The 19,867-nt window shown below is 41.5% G+C and overlaps 1 protein-coding gene across 1 annotated transcript in view; it reads left to right on the top strand.

Annotated features, from left to right (window-relative positions):
• LOC126215024 (guanine nucleotide-binding protein subunit alpha-11-like) overlaps positions 1 to 19,867 on the top strand; it is a 199,675-nt gene that overhangs the window by 133,668 nt on the left and 46,140 nt on the right. The window contains exon 4 of the mRNA XM_049941646.1: positions 10,901 to 11,035. Within this exon, the coding sequence (XP_049797603.1) occupies positions 10,901 to 11,035 (135 nt within the window). The remainder of the gene's footprint in view (positions 1 to 10,900; positions 11,036 to 19,867) is intronic.

Raw genomic sequence — 19,867 nt, 5'->3', positions numbered from 1 at the left:
AGCTTGTGTAGTGCCAATAATTACCGTATTTACTCGAATCTAAGCCACACTCGAATCTAAGCTGCACCTGAAAAATGAGACTTGAAATCGAGGAAAAAAATATATTCCCGATTCTAAGCCACACCTGAAATTTGAGACTCGAAATTCAAGGGGAGAGAAAAGATTTAGGCCACACCTCCAAATCGAAACAAAGTTGGTCCATTGTAATATGACACACAATTTTGGTCGAATGAATGACGATAGAGCTACAGTAGTTTGGTTCGAGTTGTAAGCTTAGCAGTTAAGTTTTACTAGGTAGCCGTTGCTATGCGTCAGGCGCTCCGTCCGTATTTATACGGGTACCCTCCCTTTTTCACATGCATCGTCTGATTTGAATTGATTGCTTATTTTTCTTTGATCTGATAAGTGCGGTTCTCTTTGTTATAGGTGTTTACATCACTCTAAGCTGAAAATGCATCATTGTACTGTGTCATGCATTGTTTGTCGCATTCTGATAGTGCGTGTTTACGGCCTGTCGCCGCTCGCGGCATGGCTTGCTTTTGTGCGCGCTACCGCCACTTACAATTTAAAAAAAGCGAGAGAAATCGTCTCATTAGCGAAACAGTGGCAAGAGACTGCTATTTGTTGTTACTTACACTGCTGCTTTCTTTGATAATGATCAACAAGAACCAAATAATAGACTGCGTATGATAGAAGATGTTGTGAAGGAGAGTTTAGCGAAAATTTTTCTCCGTTTGAAAATCTTTGCAGACGCCTCTTTAGTAAATTACATTCTGCACAGAAATTAGAGTCATCTTAGATTTAAAAAACTAGTCAATTGCCGTGCTTCATTTCTGACTGTATCACTATTAGGCATAAGAATAAGACGAATACAAACATGACATGATACGTACATTCTTCCACGTTTGCTGTTGTCTCACTCTAGTTTCGTAGTTTATTAGGCAGACAAGATTTAAATGAGATAGCAGCAAACACGAAAGAATACATGGCAAAATGTTTATATTCGTATTATTCTTATGGTGAAGAGAATACTGCAGGTGATTCACAATTCATAAAAGTTCCTATTAGCAACATTCTCTTCTTACAGGTGGGAAAAAATTCAGAACGCAGAGTTGGCCATATTGACAAACATCCCAAACAGTCTTTCCAGTCGGATTTTCGTAGTACATTGCAACGCTGCTACATTCCAAGATGAACAATACGGAATTTGTATTTACTTCGTTGGATAATGTATGAAAATGCAGTGGTCGAAACTCGGGGCGGAGAAAAAAGCTCGTCTTCCACCTTTTTTTTAAATTTATTTACTGACGCAGAGGTTTTGGCGCCAGTATTTATCTTTGTGCGTGCATGCGTAGAGCTACATATATTTGATGACAGAAGTTAGTTGTGGCGGCATCTACCAACATTTTTCAGAACTTCCGCTTACTTTGCACTCGATTCTAAGCCGCAGGCGGCTTTATGGATTACATAAACCGGAAAAAAAGTGCGGCTTAGATTCGAGTAAATACGGTAGCTTTGGAGGCACTGATGTTATGGTGTGGTAGTGTGTTTCATGGAGGGGGCCTCCACCCCTTGTTGTTTTGCATGGCACTATCACAGCACAAGTCTGCATTGATGTTTTAAGCATCTTCTTGCTCCCCACTGTTAAGATCAATTTGGGGATGGCCATTGCAATACCATCAGGCACCTGTTCATAGTGCGCAGCCTGTGGCAGAGTGTTTACATGACAACATCCCTGTAATGGACTGGCCTGCACAGAGTCCTGACCTGAATCCTATAGAATACCTCTGGGATATTTTGGAACGCCGACTTAGTGCCGGGCCTTACCGACCGACATCGATACCTCTCCTCAGTGCAGCACTCTGCGAAGAATGGGCTGCCATTCCCCGAGAAACCTTCCAGCAACTGATTGAACGTATGCCTGCGAGAGTGGAAGCTCTCATCGAGGCTAATGGTGGGCCAGCACCATACTGAATTCCAGCATTACTGATGGAGGGCACCACAAACTTGTAAGTCATTTTCAGCCAGGTGGCCGGATATTTTTGATCACATAGGTATAGACTAACTAACTTCACCAGGGTTTAGAGAGGGGTAGGTTAGAGCTCCATCTGTAATCTACACTCCTGATGGCATCCTCAGCAATCTACATCAAAAATTAATGTTCAATAATGTTCTAGTTCATTGAGCCAATATCTAATGGTTATCACTGATGGCATAGAGACATCATAAACAGCATATAATTCTGCTTTTATTTCAACACAAAGCAGAAGGGCAAATCATTTTTATCATCTTAGTGAAACCACATAGTACAATTACAGAAATGGCAGTGACATCCAGCTAACATGTGAATTGCTGTCATCTTACTAGTAGCATTGTCTACTAGGTGCCAACACACCGTGGTAACACCAACATCTATTATCAACAAAGTTTGTTTTCAATGACAGATACTTTTTGAACCGCCTATGTATATTGTGAGGGGCATTCAATAAGTAATACAACATTTTTTTTCTTCTGAAAACAGCTTGACTTTATTCATAATTCCAATACACCATATTATTCCCCACTCTTTAGGCTACAAAACCCTATTTTCCAACATAATCTCTGTTCGATGTGACGGTCTTCACCACGTTACCGGGAGGACCCGTATCCCCACACGGTACCCCTCTACTGGTCAACATAGGAGCAAATGCCTTGCTGTATCAATAACCTCCCCCATCACCCACACACTGCTTCCGACGGAGTGCGTACTTTGTCGGGCCCAGCAGATGGAAGTTGGAAGGTCTGAGGTCCAGGCTGTTGGGTGGAAGAGGAAGGTCAGTCCACTGAAGTTTTGTGAACGCCCCTCAGGTGCACAGATTTGAATGAGGCCTTGTATTAATGAGGAGAATGAGAAGTTCATTTGCATTTTTGTGGCAACAAACACACTGAAGTTGTTTCTTCATTTTCCTGAAGGTGACACAATACACTTCAGAGTGAATTGTTGCATCATGTGGAAGACATCAAACAGAACAACCACTCCAGAGTCCCTGAATACCATTGCCTCAACTGTAGCAGTACCGTAGGAGAGGTGATGTGGCACCACTCCACAAATTGCGGTTTTGTTTCCAGTTCGAAATGATGAAGCCACGTTTCATCACTTGTCATGACATTTGACAAAAAATTTCCACAGTCAACCTGGTAATGCGCAAGAAATTCTGCACAGGTGGTCCTTCATTGCTCTTTACGGTTTCCACTGGGCAACGAGGAGCCCACCGAGCACACACCTTTGAGAACTCCAGCTGGTGGATGTGTGTCGGTGCTACCGACAGACTCATCCAGGTGAGCAGCAAGGTGTTCGATTGTGACCCACTGATCACCTCAATTTAGAGTGTCCGCACATCTGAATGTTGCAGGAGTCACAGCAGCGTGTGGCCGGCTGCTGTGCAGGAGATCAGAGAGGTATGCGCGACCTTGTCGCTATGCTGACAGATGACTCATCCGACTACTCATCGTCCATTTATTCGCCGGCAGGTCTCTGTACACATTTTGTTAAATGCCTATGAATATTTTCCATGCTTTGGGTTTCATAAAAAAGAAACTCAATGAAACTCTCTGCTTCGAACCCACCTCCATTACAGATGTTATTTTCAAGGCTATGTATAGGGCTGCCACCAATTGGAACTACATGAAACTATAAGGGCTGAAATGGGAATATTCCACAATGTCCCACAACAAATTCTGCATTTTGAACCAAAATTGGCTGAGAAAAAAATATTGTATCACTTAATGAAGGTTCCTCATATATTTAATTCACGTGAAATTATATACAGGCTGCATCAAAAAAATGTATACACACTATGCACTGTCATGGAAAATTTATTTTCATACCTACAAGGTTGGGAGAGCCAGTCCTGACAAAACACTACCATCTGGTGAGCAAGATGTATGAGACAGGTGAAATACCCTCAGACTTCAAGAAGAATATAATAATTCCAATCCCAAAGAAAGCAGGTGTTGACAGATGTGAAAATTACCAAACTATCAGTTTAATAAGTCACAGCTGCAAAATACTAACACAAATTCTTTACAGACGAATGGAAAAACTGATAGAAGCCGACCTCGGGGAAGATCAGCTTGGATTCCGTAGAAATGTTGGAACCCATGAGGCAATACTGACCCTACGACTTATCTTAGAAAATAGATTAAGGAAAGGGAAACCTATGCTTCTAGCTTTTGTAGACTTAGAGAAGGCTTTTGACAATGTTAATTGGTATACTCTCTTTCAAATTCTGAAAGTGGCAGGGGTAAAATACAGGGAGCGAAAGGCTATTTACAGTTTGTACAGAAACCAGATGGCAGTTATAAGAGTCGAGGGACACGAAAGGGAAGCAGTGGTTGGGAAGGGAGTGAGACAGGGTTGTAGCCTATCCCCAATGTTATTCAATCTGTATATTGAGCAAGCAATAAAAGAAACAAAAGAAAAGTTTGGAGTAGGTATTAAAATCCAGGGAGAAGAAATAAAAACTTTGAGGTTCGCCGATGACATTGTAATTCTGTCAGAGACAGCAAGGGACTTGGAAGAGCAGTTGAACGGAATGGGCAGTGTCTTGAAAGGAGGGTATAAGATGAACATCAACAAAAGCAAAACTAGGATAATGGATTGTAGTCAAATTATGTCGGGTGATGCTGAGGGAATTAGATTAGGAAATGAAACCGTTAAAGTAGTAAAGGAGTTTTGCTATTTGGGGAGCAAAATAACTGATGATGGTCGAAGTAGAGAGGATATAAAATGTAGACTGGCAATGCCAAGGAAAGCATTTCTGAAGAAGAGAAATTTGTTAACATCGAGTGTAGATTTAAGTGTCAGGAAGTGGTTTCTGAAAGTATTTGTATGGAGTGTAGCCATGTATGGAAGTGAAACGTGGACGATAAGTAGTTTAGACAAGAAGAGAATAGAAGCTTTCGAAATGTGGTGCTACAGAAGAATGCTGAAGATTAGATGGGTAGATCACGTAACTAATGAGGAGGTATTGAATAGAATTGGGGAGAAGAAGAGCTTGTGGCACAACTTGACAAGAAGAAGGGATCGGTTGGTAGGACATGTTCTGAGACATCGAGGGATCACCAATTTAGTATTGGAGGGCAGTGTGGAGGGTAAAAATCGTAGAGGGAGACCAAGAGATGAATACACTAAGCAGATTCAGAAGGATGTAGGCTGCAGTAGGTACTGGGAGATGAAGCAGCTTGTACAGGATAGAGTAGCATGGAGAGCTGCATCAAACCAGTCTCAGGACTGAAGACCACAACAACAACAACAACAACAACAACCTACAAGGTGAAATTTCTGTTTTAACTTTTCCTCAACAGAAGGCATTAGAGCTGTGGATGTAGCTGCAAAATCCAATCAGTTACTAAAGTGAAGATGGTAGTTGTATGTATGAGCCTCCAAAGTAGAAACATAGATATGTAATTGTCAACCTTTTAGGTGGATCAGTCCCATACTCACAAGGTTAAAAATTACATGGCCACTAGTAAAATTTGATTCCTTGAAACAATGAATGATGTGCATAAATAATAATTGGGATGACCTTGCTCAGCTGACGAGTGATAACTGTTTCGGTATTCACCACAAAATTCTTCAATGCAGTGGTCATATGAGAGTGGTGTAAGTGCTAGTAATGTGTGAAGCTTTCTGAAGAGAAGCAGCTCACATTATTTCCCTCCAAGACTTGTGCAAAAGATAAGTGATGGTGATCCAGATCACTGGATAAAATTGTGAGTAGGTTCAGGAATGGTTAGACTTGAACTGGGATTTAAAGGTAGAATTGTTTTGCCAAAGGAAGCACAACTTAAAATGAATTAAACTGTTAACTGGCAAATTGTGTATATCATTTAATAACCTGCATCTGTTCTTCAAAGGCCAATCATACATCCACCATTTTGACATTAGTCTCCTGGGACAGTTTTGCAGGTAGGTTGACGATTCCCTGCCATCTGTCGGGGAAACATAAAATTACTGTTTTCCATACATTTAACCTTGCAAGTATGGAAATAATTTTCTATGACAGGTCAAAGTGAGTGTACATTTTTTTGGACACATGTCTATGCAAGGGGTATCATAATTAATAGTACAAGCTGACACGAATTTAATGTATGACAATAAAGGTAAAAATGTTACAGGAAGTATATGTCCACAAATGAGCCATTTACAAAATTACTGTGAATGTGTGGTTACAAGCAGCCATTGATATCAATATGTAGTATCGTCCAACTAGGTACAAATGTATTTGTAATTAAAACTTTTTGATCGTCCCCATCTTGTTGGGCTCAAATACCACTCATACCTACCTTAACTAGAACTGCAATATTATTTCACTTCATTATGTGTTACAGTTTACTGTAGACTAATACCTGTTAAAGAGGCTGTTTCATGTGTCATCATTGTATGTAGATAAAACACTATACTGTCTCTGGCAACATGTTACAAATTCTTTAAAACTCTCCCAGATCATCCTGCATCTCTTGAGAAGACTGTGCAATTTGCTGCTCCAGTACTTTAACTGTATGAAAATGCTGTGTGGCTAGAGCCTACCATTGGATAGACTGTTCTCCTGGTGCAAATCTTTCAAGTTGACGCCACTTTGGCAACTTGCGTGTCGATGGGGATGAAATGATGATGATGATGATGATGATGATGATGATGATGATGATGATAAGGACAATGCAACACCCAGTCCCCGAGCAGAGAAAACCTCTGACCCAGCCGGGAATCGAACCCGGGCCATTAGATATGACATTCCGTCGAGCTGACCACTCAGCTACCAGGGGCGGACACTTCAACTGTATCACCGAGGGAGTTATACACTTCACTTCTGAGATGACCACAGACAGGAAAATCCCATTGATTGAGGTCAGGTGATCTCAGAGGTCAAGGTATGGGCCCAGCTGGACCTGTCCGTCTTGGACCATGTTGCATTAGATGTCATCTTACTTCAGCAGCAAAATGTGCCAGCCCCATCGTGCGTGTGCCATATTCCCCAACAGTGGGTCACAGGTGAAATTTGAGCCCAATTAGTTGGAGGCTTAATCTATACTGATAAGAAATCTGTAGCTCCAAAACTGCTAGATGAATTTTCAGGAGGTTTTCACAGGTAGCTTGAGCATAACTTGTTGTCGCCATAAAGGCTTTATTTCATCAAAATTGGATCACAGAAAAAGTACTGAATCATTCAAAAAGATGGACCCAGTTTAACTAATTTTTATTTCATGATGTATAAATTGAACATTAACAGTCTACATACAAATGAAAGAAGGAAGTTTCAAAAGCACCAGTTATAAATCAATAACATTCTTCTGGACATGTGACCACACTGTCAATGTGCAAAATTCTCTGACGTTTTGGCCACTATTGCAAATGACCTTCCACATGGTGTTTTTGTAAACTGTGACAACAGCCATGAAATCCTATGCTTACACAGGTTGTAAATGTTCAGTGTGTTTCCCATTTGCTGCACAGCAAACACCAAAGTAGTAGTCAAATTTATCCCACATGTGAAGAAGCATGGCTTGTGTTACACAGCAGTGACACAGTTCTAGAGGTCAACCAGATTTGTTGGTAGAAATGGGACATAAACAGCCTCCTTAACATAGCCCCACAAGAAAGAATCGTAGGGCACGAGATCGGGAGAGCTCGGCGGCCAGAACCGTAGAGCCAGATCTCGACTTCTTGTCGATCACCGAGGTAGGGATCAATTTAAAAATCCTCAGACGTAACAGTGCCAGTGTGGTGGAGCTTCATCTTGTTGGAAAGCTGAGGAAAATGCCATTGTCCCAACATGTCCAGGGAGGTGGTTGGCCTGGCTTTTTCCTTTACAGAGACATCCAGTTTGTTGAAATTGGCTGAACAAACAGCTTAAGCATTTTATAGTTGGGGTTTGAGTGCCAACTTGGAGATGAAATGTCCACTGCACTGTAACTGCTGACTCACCTCTTACTGTCTGCCTCCACAGTCGAGTGGTCAGTGTGGCAGAATGCCACACACGGTGTCCGGGTTCAATTCCCAACTGGATCCGAGATTTCCGCCACTCGGGGACTGAGTATTGTCTTGTCTCCATCATCGTACTATCCTCATTGACAAGCAAGTCACTAAAGTGGCGTCAATTAAAAGCACCGAGCAACCGGTCTACCTGATGGGAAGCCCTCGCCACACGACACATCTTTTCATTTAACTTCTTGCACGCTCAAAAATGCAGAAAACCTTCTGCTGCACCATAGCCGATTTACTCACAACTGCATATTGGCATGGGTACCCAGCGGTTGTTTACACAACTATCACCACCCCAGTGGCTGTTCGTGCAAACAGTGGTTAAGAAACAGAAGACTGGACCTTTCTCTTTTCTTCAGTATGTAGACTGTTGTGAACTGCAAATAAATTAAACTGGGTCTGTCTTACTGAACAACACTATACAGGGCTATTACAAATGATTGAAGCGATTTCGTAAGTTCACTGTAGCTCCATTCATTGACATATGGTCACGACACACTACAGATACGTAGAAAAACTCATAAAGTTTTGTTCGGCTGAAGCCGCACTTCAGGTTTCTGCCGCCAGAGCGCTCGAGAGCGCAGTGAGACAAAATGGCGACAGGAGCCGAGAAAGCGTATGTCGTGCTTGAAATGCACTCACATCAGTCAGTCATAACAGTGCAACGACACTTCAGGACGAAGTTCAACAAAGATCCACCAACTGCTAACTCCATTCGGCGACGGTATGTGCAGTTTAAAGCTTCTGGATGCCTCTGTAAGGGGAAATCGACGGGTCGGCCTGCAGTGAGCGAAGAAACGGTTGAACGCGTGCGGGCAAGTTTCACGCGTAGCCCGCGGAAGTAGACGAATAAAGCGAGCAGGGAGCTAAACGTACCACAGCCGACGGTTTGGAAAATCTTACGGAAAAGGCTGAAGCAGAAGCCTTACCGTTTACAAGTGCTACAAGCCCTGACACACGATGACAAAGTCAAACGCTTTGAATTTTCGGCGCGGTTGCAACAGCTCACGGAAGAGGATGCGTTCAGTGCGAAACTTGTTTTCGGTGATGAAGCAACATTTTTTCTTAATGGTGAAGTGAACAGACACAATGTGCGAATCTGGGCGGTAGAGAATCCTCACGCATTCGTGCAGCAAATTCGCAATTCACCAAAAGTTAACGTGTTTTGTGCAATCTCACGGTTTAAAGTTTACGGCCCCTCTTTCTTCTGCGAAAAAAAAGTTACAGGACACGTGTATCCGGACATGCTGGAAAATTGGCTCATGCCACAACTGGAGACCGACAGTGCCGACTTCATCTTTCAACAGGATGGTGCTCCACCGCACTTCCATCACGATGTTCGGCATTTCTTAAACAGGATCGGTCGTGGCGGAGATCATGATCGGCAATTCGTGTCACGGCCTCCACGCTCTCCCGACTTAACCCCATGTCATTTCTTTCTGTGGGGTTATGTGAAAGATTCAGTGTTTAAACCTCCTCTACCGAGGAACGTGCCAGAACTGCGAGCTCGCATCAACGATGCTTTTGAACTCATCGATGGGGACATGCTGCGCCGAGTGTGGGAGGAACTCAATTATCGGCTTGATGTCTGCCGAATCACCAAAGGGGCACATATCGAACATTTGTGAATGCCTAAAAAACTTTTTGAGTTTTTGTATGTGTGTGCAAAGCATTGTGAAAATATCTCAAATAATAAAGTTATTGTAGAGCTGTGAAATCGCTTCAATCATTTGTAATAACCCTGTATATCGCGATTTAAAATTTTATCTAAAACTGTCATACGTCTGTCTGAACACGCTAATTTTTTGTGTGGCATTTTTACAGTTAACTTGAGCATCATATAGGCTTTATTTCATTGAAATTTAATCACAGAGAGAAAAATATATTGTGATTCAAAGTTTTATCCATACTATTATTATTAAGTGAAAGTAATTCTGTCTGTTCAGTTTTCACGACTAACCTGCTCAACCGATTTTAATGAAATTTGGTATGGAGGTAGCTTGAATCCTGAGAAAGAACACTGACTACTTTTGAAAGTGTGTAGTACAAGATACTTATTGATTTGAAGGCTGTTATATGAATTAGGGAATAATACTTGCTCTTCAAAGAAGCTATTTACTCTCTGACTCTTGATCTTTATCGTATTTCTGAAAATGTTTTTATTTGTTGACATGTGCTACACGATACAAAAACTATGCTTATGTAACTTCGGTGTATTAAATCCGTTGCTACTCCAGTGGCACAATTGACTGATGTGCGCTCCTGCCCACGCCCCTCTGTACGCACTGCTCGTCGGCAACGCTGCACACGCCACCTCATCGTGCGTCAGACATCTCGGGACGGGGAAGAGTGAGGTGCACATTATGAGCTGTGATTACCTGAAGAGGCAGACACGTGAAGGCAGTTGACATAATCGCACGTATAGTATCTTTCTTACTCACCGTCTCCAATCGTCATCATAACAAAAGCACTGATATGCGAGTACAGCCGTGGGTTAACAACTGGTCGAAAATAAATTTGAATTCATTAGAGCAAATATTTAATACTGGAGTCTATGGCAGCTCGTAACCACACATTTGCAATTATCTCACAAGCGGCTCGTTTGTCGACCCACGTTTACTGGAATACCTCCGATTCTATTACTGTATGCTTTCACCTGCATCAGTTCTTATTATTAATGGTGCTACACATTGTATAGTCAGGTTCCAATGACAGCATTAACCCTAATAACAAAGATAACAACAATAATAACAGAGTTTCAGGAGCAGTGAAGGAAAGAAAAATATGTAAGTTAGTAGCAGTGAGACCTAAACGGTACAAATTTCTATAACAGTTTTATCTAAAGAGTGCTTGTAACACTGCTTTGCACTGTTCCAGTTTCATGAGGAGGCTGGACGTCATATCTGCACCGGACTATATCCCTACAGAGCAGGACGTCCTCAGGTCCAGGAGCCCCACGTCGGGTGTCATCGAGTATCGTCTACCCATCCAGAACTATGACAAGAAACTCTGGTATGCTTTTATTAGTGTATGCATTTAATTTCTATTTGGCTGTACATAAAAGCTCACAAGGATGAGGAGTAATTTCTGGAAAATGGCTGTTATGTGCAAGAAATAGACCAACATTTTTTGTATGAAAGCACTTTATTTCTTAGTTTGATCCATGCTACTTGTTTTTAGTCCATCTTCTCAATTCCTGTTGTTAAATCCATCAGTGTTTCGTTACTTGTTTATGTTCTGTTAAGGCAATTTGCTTGTCATCGGTGAAGAATTACCTCTTTCTTTTTAAAAAGTACTTGCACCTCTTGGGTCATCATTACTTATTAAGTGTAACTTGTGTTAAAAGTACGATAAGACAGACGTGGATCACTAAGGGCTATTAAAACATAAGGCTGCTATTGCTCTAGTTATTTTCAGAAGTGTGTTTTTATTAGAAGGAAAAGCTTTTGACAATATCGATTGAAATACACTCTATGAAATTATGAAGTTATTAAGGATAAAATACAGGAAACAAGAAGCGTTCTACTACTTTTACAGGCACCAGATGGGACAGGAAACAGAGCCTGTAGTTGAGAAGGGAGTGGGGCAAGTTTGTAGCCTGTTCCCAGAGTTATTCACACTGCACATACACCGAGTAGGAAAGGTAGCTAAAGTTCAGCAAAAAGAAATAACAACTGTGAGGTTTGCAAATGACGCTCTAGTGCTGTCAGAGATGGCACTGAACCTCCAAGATGAGTTGATCAGAATGGATAGTGCCTTTAAAAAAGGATATAAGATGCACCTCAACATAAGTAAAACATAAGTAATGGGGTGTGAGGGAATTAGAGACCGAGAAACTGAAAGTCGTTGACAAGTTATGCTACAAGTTGTACAACTCTGCTTCCGCTGTTTGCCGATAGGTGGCGACAGTGGTAAGTAGTGGTCGAAAGAAACAGATAGCAGACAGCACTCAGTTAGCTTGGACCTTGGCCAATATAACCTCATTCAAACATTAGTCACTTTGTGTCTGCATCATAAAGTTGTTCTTGATTGAAAATGTCAGTTTACGAGCATAATTCTCTCCATTTGTGGGAAGTGCTACTGTTTTGTTTCAGTATTACGGAAACAACAGCTGAATCTCATCAAATGCTCTCAAGTACATTTGGTAAGGACGCTATTAGTGAAAGAATGTGTCATGAGTGGTTTCAAAGCTTCAAGTGCAGTGATTTTAATGTCGTAGACCAGCATAGTGGTGGAAGAGAGAATGTTTTCGAAGATGCAGAATTGGAGACGTTGCTGAGAGAAGACTCACATAAAACTCAAGAAGAATTGGCACGATTAGTGGGAGTGACACAGTAAGCCATTTCAAAACGTCTCAAGGCTATGGGCATGATTCAGAAAGAACGAACTTGGGTCCCATGTGAGCTGAAACCAAGAGACATTGAATGGTGTTTGTGTGCTTGTGAACAGTTGCTTCAGAGGCAAAAATGGAAGGAATTTCTGCATCGCATTGTGACTGGGGACGAAAAATGGGTTCAGTAAGATAACCCTAAATGTAAAAAATCATGGGCATATCCCAGCCATGCTTCCACGTTGATGGCCAAACCGAATATTCACGGCTCCAAGATTGTGCTCTGCATTTGGCGGGACCAGCTCGGTGTCGTGAACTATGAGGTGTTAAAACCAGTGAAACAATCACAGATGCTCATTTTCAAATGCAATAAATGTGTTTGAGCAGAGCATTAAAAGACGAACAGCCGAAATACAGCGAGAGGCACGATAAAGTGATGTCGGAACACGACAATGCTCGACCCCACATTGCAAAAGAGGTCAAAACGTACTCGGAAACATTAAAATGGGAAGTCTTACCCCACCCACCATATTCTCCAGACATTGCTCCCTCTGACTATCACCTGTTTAGATCAATGGCGCACGGCCTGGCTGACCACACTTCCAATCTCACGAAAAAGTCACAAATTGGATCGATTCGAGGATTGCTTCAAAAGATGAACAATTTTTTCGACACGGGATTCGTACACTGCCCAAAAGATGGGAGAAAGTAGTGGCCAGTGATGGAAAATACTTTGAATGATACATATGTAACCAATTTATTTCATTAAAGCCTCAAATGTTGGGGAAAAAACGGCGGAAACAAAGTTGTAAACCTTGTATTTTGGCAGCAACTTACGCTACTGTTTGTAAAAATTGAACACTCTGAAGCAGTGGTCAGCAGCATTCCATTTTAAGAGGATGTGCAGAACAGAGGAACCATAATAAGTGATTTAAACAACAGAGAGGTGGTGTGAACGTAGGCCCAAGTGCATCCTCTTTTGTGTGACTGGACAGGTCAGTATTACACAACGCTCAGCCAGTGTGGAGCCATCATACGAAGTGGACACGTGTAATCGAGTGCCACTGTGCCTGCCGATATCACAGGGTGGAGTATACGCACGTGAGCGCATTCGAACGGGGCAGAACGATCGGTCTCCGGGAGTCGGGTCTGTCGTTCCGTGACATTACGTGTCGTACAGCGCACGGTGCTTCAGCAATGAGGCGTACGTGGAACTGAGGGAGAGAAGAGAGCTGTACGCAGTGCCGACACGGTACCGGATGACACAGTGTGACCAAAATGGGGATGACTACCATCTCGTCTGCTCGGCCGTAACAGACAGAATAGCTTCATCTACGGCACTGACGCGATGCCGGAGTACGGCAACGGGTGTGGACGTGTCTGTGTCGACTTCCTGACACTGTCTTCTGTGGGTTGGACTTGTGGCACACATGGCATTATGTCAGCTTCTACTGACCAGAACCCACCAACACTGCAGACTGCAACGGGCACGTGAACACCGAGACTGGCAAAATGTAGTATTTTTGCTCGAGTCCCGCTGTGACTTGTCCTACAATGTGTATGTGTTTGAAATCACAGAGGTGAACACAATGTGACAGACTGTATTGTTGATAAACATAGTGGACAAATGTCAAGTGTTAACACGGGATCTTGAGAGTAATATGAACAGCTACCATCACATCAGGGAGGTTTCACAGTCTGAGGCATAAGATATAACATGTCTTACATAGAATGAGATGTTCCACATCCTTGGTATCCATTGGCAAACAAAAGATGTTTACGGGTTAAGGTAGTAAGGAAGTAGGAAGCGCCCCCTTTGGGGATCTTTTTTGATGGTTTGTGCAGATCAGAATTATACTGATCCTGTGCTATTGGTGATGCTGGCTGTGGACTGGCACATCTGCCTGCCAGGTGGAGTTGTTTGCTCTGTAGGGCCACGAGGGAAAGGCACGGAGCACGTGTGATGTCCACGACACCAAAGAAATCGCCACAGAATTGATGTTCAGATTTTACTTTACTATTGTTCAAAATGGTTCAAATGGCTCTAAGCACTATGGGACTTGACATCTGAGTTCATCAGTCCCCTAGACTTAGAAATACTTAGACCTAACTAACCTACGGACATCACACACTTCCACGCCTGAGGCAGGATTCGAACCTGTGACCGTAGTAGCAGTGTGGCTCCAGACTGAAGCACCTAGAACCGCTCGGCCACAGCAGCCGGCTATTGTTCTGAGTCTTATGTGAGACAGATGCACGACAGCATCTAGCTGGAATGTAATGCACGTGCAGTCAATCCATTAAGAGACATTATAATTGTACATTATAGGAAATACACCGAGTTCAACATCTCCGAGTGTGTTATTCCACTGGAACAAGGGAAGTCTCTTTCAGCATCTTCGATGCAACGAATCAAAATCCACAGGGGAGAAACAGTGTCACGGTTCAAGGGTACTGATCAGCAGGACCCTTCCAGCATCGGTATTGTACAGTGCCCACAAGAAAAAGTAAGAGAAGCAAGAAATTTAGTGAGATACAAAAATTATGGATTGACTACCGGACTCTTTCAATGGCGTATTCCTAACACCTCAAGTAGGGAAATTAAGAAAACATTCCAGGCACTGTCTCTCCTGCAAGCCATTGTGCATGCCATATTTCAGAAAGACAACACCCAGCCGCATCTTGCAAGGAATGTGCAAGCCTTCAAATAATGACGGGTACCACTGTTTCCCTGGCTGCCCATTTGCCTAACTCGTCGCCAATCAAACGTGTCTGGGATACAGTCAGTTGGCAACTTGTTCATTCAGGTCCTCATGCAGCCACGGATGGTGCTTTGTGGATGCACCTAGAAACTGCACAGCAGAGTATTCTCTGGCAGCATATTCAGGTGCTCTTTGAGTCCGTGCCACAACATCTAGTGGCACTATTCTGTTCTGAATTTAAACAGTCACATTGCAGGTACAGGCCTGTAATCCTTATAATTTGTGTAATGTCATTTCCCTAATTGGTGGAATAAATTTCGTAGTGATCACATCTATCGGTCTTGGTGTTCACTTTTTCCAAACAGATGTGGAATATTGATAATGGGTGAAGTAGGGAGGATATAAAAATGCAAACTGGTAATAGCAAGGAAGTCTTTTCTGAAAAAGGAAAATGTGTTAACACTGGATATAAATTTAAATCATAAAAAGCATTTTTTTTTTTATTTTGTGGAAAGCAGCCTCATACAGAAATGAAATGGGGTGATGAAAAATTCAGGTGAGGACAACTTACAAGCTTTTGAAATGTTGTGTTACAGAAGAATACTGGTGATTAGATGGGTACTAATGCAATATATTGAATCAAACTGGCGAGAAAAGAAATTTATGGTACAACTTGATTAAATGAAGTGATTGGTTGATATGACATCCTGCAACATTGAGGAACCACCACTTTGGTAATGGAGGGAAGTGTGTGTGTGTGTGTGTGGGGGGGGGGGGGGGGGGAGATTGTAGAAAGAGACCAAGCTTTGAATACAGTAAGCAGATTCATACAAATATCAGATGCAGTAGGACAGACTAGCTATAAGAATTGCATCAAACCAGTATTCAGACTAAAGGGCACAACAAAATATTTATTAAAGTTGGAGTCTGTCCCATATTCTCCTCTGAGTACTGGAAACAAGATGGAAACTGTAAATTTTGTTGTGGATGAACTCTAGTTGGGGGAAGTTTTCTGTAGCCTTTTGCCCACCTGTTACTGAGTTAGGTGTACAATATGTGATCTGTGGGCAAGTTTTTTTGTATGTTTGTATGATCTTGTGTCATGACTATCCTGTTACAGTTGAGTTCAGAGTTAAATGGAGGCAAAAGAGTGTGTTCTGGTGCCAGTATGCAGTCAGCTACTCTGTAACAGTCAGCTTCTCTGTAACAGTCAGCTGCTCTGTAACAGCACCAAATGGTTCATAGAGCTTAATGTCCCTATCTGAATGACACATAATGAGTTGAGGCGTAATTACCAAAAGAATTAAATATGTAATGATGACACCCATTTATAAAAATGGAAGCAAACAAATGACTCAGTTGTAGACTCATCTCCCTCCTTTCTACATTCTGAAAAAGTTTTGTGAAGTAGCATGCTGAACCACTTTTTTGAGAAGCTGCTTTTAACATCTACTCAGTTTGGTTCTGCAAAATCTCTGCAGACAAAGCAATGTATGCTCTCACAAGCTGCATTCTTGTTTGACTAAATAAGAAAAATATTTTGTTGCCATTTTCTGTAATTTTGCTAAGAACTTCAATCATTAACATTAATTTTCCCATGACAATGGTGCTTGAACTTCAGAGCTCTGTATTAAATTACTTGATGAAATACAACAATGGCACCCTTTCTATGTAACTTCTGAAGTTCCATAAAATGTTTTCAGAAACTGCTAGGCAGCTTGAAACTTGCCATGATTTACTGAAATACACTTATTTAAAAAGGCGATTGGTTGTGGTAATCTCTTCAAACCTTCTCATATTATAGTCACAGTGTTCCACATCCACAATGGATAAAACTTACATAAAATGGCTAATTACTGTATTTCAAATAACCTTCAATTGTGTTGGTGATAACATTCCAGTGGACAATCTGAAATATTACAGCATCTAAGGTACTCCTCCTAATAACAGATGGTCCATTAATAAATTATACCCCAAATACAAAGCTATGTTCAGAGTGGGGAAACATGAAATACAGTATCCCACAAGATATGATGTTTGGCTCATTCTTGTTCTCAGATTAGATAAATGATTTACCTGGGACATTAGAGAACTCCTCGCAATGTTTACTGAGACAATAATATACTGCAAAAGACCCCAAACATATCCATACCAGACTATACTAGCCGAATAACAGAACAGTCTTACAACTGGTTTGAAGGTACACAACTTAATATTTAATCTTATAATGAATTATACTATGAAATTCCAAACAAATGAGAAATGACAAAGATAACAGAAATAGAGATTAATGAGCACACACTCTGTGAGGCTCCCTGCGTGCAATTTCTGGACATCCAAATGACTAACAGACCGAGATGGCACCAGCGTGTTAAGAAGTTAACCGTAAAAGCTCAGTCCTTTTTGCTTTCCACTTAGAAATCTCTCTCATTGTGTTGAACTGTAGACACAACTGCTGACATATTTTCACTCAGTTCTGACCTATGGTATAATCTTCATGAGAAATGCAGCTGAGTCTAAACAAGTATTTATTCTAATTAAGCTTGCAGTAAGAATACTATGTAAAGTAGATAACTGAGCATCTTGCATTATCCTCCTCAGAGACCTATGCATTTTTACACCTACTTTTCAATACACTTACTCCCTGATGGTATCTGCGGTTAAAATAAGAGATTAAAATCATGATGCTAGAGAGACATGTAAGTTTTAGTCTCTAGGAATAATTTTTATTTCGCCTACTGGCTACCAGTTTTGGTACGCAGCAGCATCATCGTGCCATTCACCAACTTGCAGTTGTAACACTCGCTTCCCAGATAGTTGTATTTGATACACCTACTTCTTAATTGAACAGGATGCAAGGGCACCCATACTTGTAAGTAGCCATAAAAAATTTTCAGATCTGGCCTTGTTAAAAGACTGTTTAATAGTGACTTTTAAATTTTTTTTTCAAATAAAAACACCTGAATACACTATATTTTTCCCTGTCCCTTAGAGATAGGAGGGATCGCAGTCTCCCCTTGCCTGCAGGTATGGGCACCCTTGGCATGAAGACTGCAACTGGTGGATGGCCTGAGGATGTACTGAAACCTGTAGCCAGTAGGCAAAACAAAAACTGTGATTATGCAAGGTGTGGCAATAAAGAAATCCCGACCCCTGCTATGCTCCACGTGAATTTTCCTCTGTTGGAAGCAGGCTGCAAATCTTTTTCTGTTGTGCTGTTGAGGAGGCTCGTCACTTTTTCCTTCACTGCATCCGTGGACTCGAACCTGGTTCCTCTGAGCACAGACTTCAGTTTTGGGAAGACAAAGAAGTCACACTGTACTAGGTCAGGCAAATACAGTGGATGTTTCACTTCTGGAATGTCGTTTTTCACCAAAAATCTCTTCACGGACATCGCGTTATGCGTCAGCGCATTGTCCTGATGAAGAATTTGTGAGCAATTCTTCCACAGATCTGGTCTCTACCATCACACACTTTCATGAGGGTTTTCAGAACTGTTACATAATAAGATTGATTGACAGTTTAACCTTCAGGCACCCAATCAATGTAGATAACCCCTCAGATATCAAAGAAAACAATCATCATTGCTTTGAATTTTGATTTGCTCATACTGCTTTCTTCTTCCTAGGGGATTGAGGGTTCTTCCAGTGCCTGAATTGTCACTTAGCCTCACGATCATATTGGAATATTGCTGTGTCATCACACGTAATTACTCTGCTGAGGTAATCAGGGTAATTTTCAATGTTTTCAAGAGCGCCACCACAGCAGTCCACTTGACGTTGCATTTGCTCATTTGTGAGGATTCTTGGCACCACTTTAGCACAAACCCTTATCATGCCCAGATCATCATGCAGAGTCTGTCTAACAGTTTCCTTATTGATATAGGCAAGTTCTGAAATTGCTCGAATGCTCAGGTGGCGGCCTTCTCAAACAATTCTACTGACATTCTCCACATTCTCTTCAGTTTTCGAAATGGAAAGATGGCTCAATTTTGGATCATCTTTGACATCTTCCCTAATGTCCTTGAACTTTTTAACCCACTTGGAAACTTGCATACGAGATAGACACGATCGCCGTCAACTTGTTTCGAAAACTCTAAGTTTCTGTGGTGGAATTTTCAAGTTTTGTGAGTAATTTGATGTTGACACATTCCACTTTAGAGTGCAGCGTAATTCCGACAGAGCTCGGACAAATGACCTGTTTCTAAGAAGGCTCACAGCCAGACCAAAATTGCGTGTCGTGGAGAGTCCCAAGGTTATTCCCCCACTCTTCCCTTTGTCAGCAACAAAGCCAGAAATGCACACTACAAGTCCGGTGTCTTTATTGCTTCACCTCATAGAGTAAAATATATATTTTTTCCAGTTGTGTTGATTATTGCTCCAACTGAAAGTTTGTCAGGAATATGCATAATACCAGAAATAAAAATAATTGGGTAGAATTAGAAAGTTATTTTACATTATGGTGCAAAAATCTTTAACTTGTTGCTGGAAGACATCAGGCAGCAAATTCACAGTTCCCCAATATTCAAAAATAATGCTAAGGAAAAACATAGCATCTTCTTCTATGGTCTATCAAGACCTGTGGATTTAGAGGATGTACATTTTTGCTAACACTAAAGTTCACAATAAACAGGCTTCAACTTTACCAATATATAGATAATGTTCTGTGTAACACTACTTAAATGATTAATTTAAATTAAGGCAGCAGTTGAATAGCATAATAGGTGGAACAGTGTTTTTTTATTTTTTTCCTCTCTAAAATAGCCACTTTACTGATAACACACAAACACAAAGTAATCAAGAAGAAATCCTT

This window comes from Schistocerca nitens, chromosome 12, assembly GCF_023898315.1.
Source record: "Schistocerca nitens isolate TAMUIC-IGC-003100 chromosome 12, iqSchNite1.1, whole genome shotgun sequence".
NCBI classification, from domain to species: domain Eukaryota; kingdom Metazoa; phylum Arthropoda; class Insecta; order Orthoptera; family Acrididae; genus Schistocerca; species Schistocerca nitens.
This window is presented reverse-complemented; position numbering and strand designations above follow the sequence as displayed.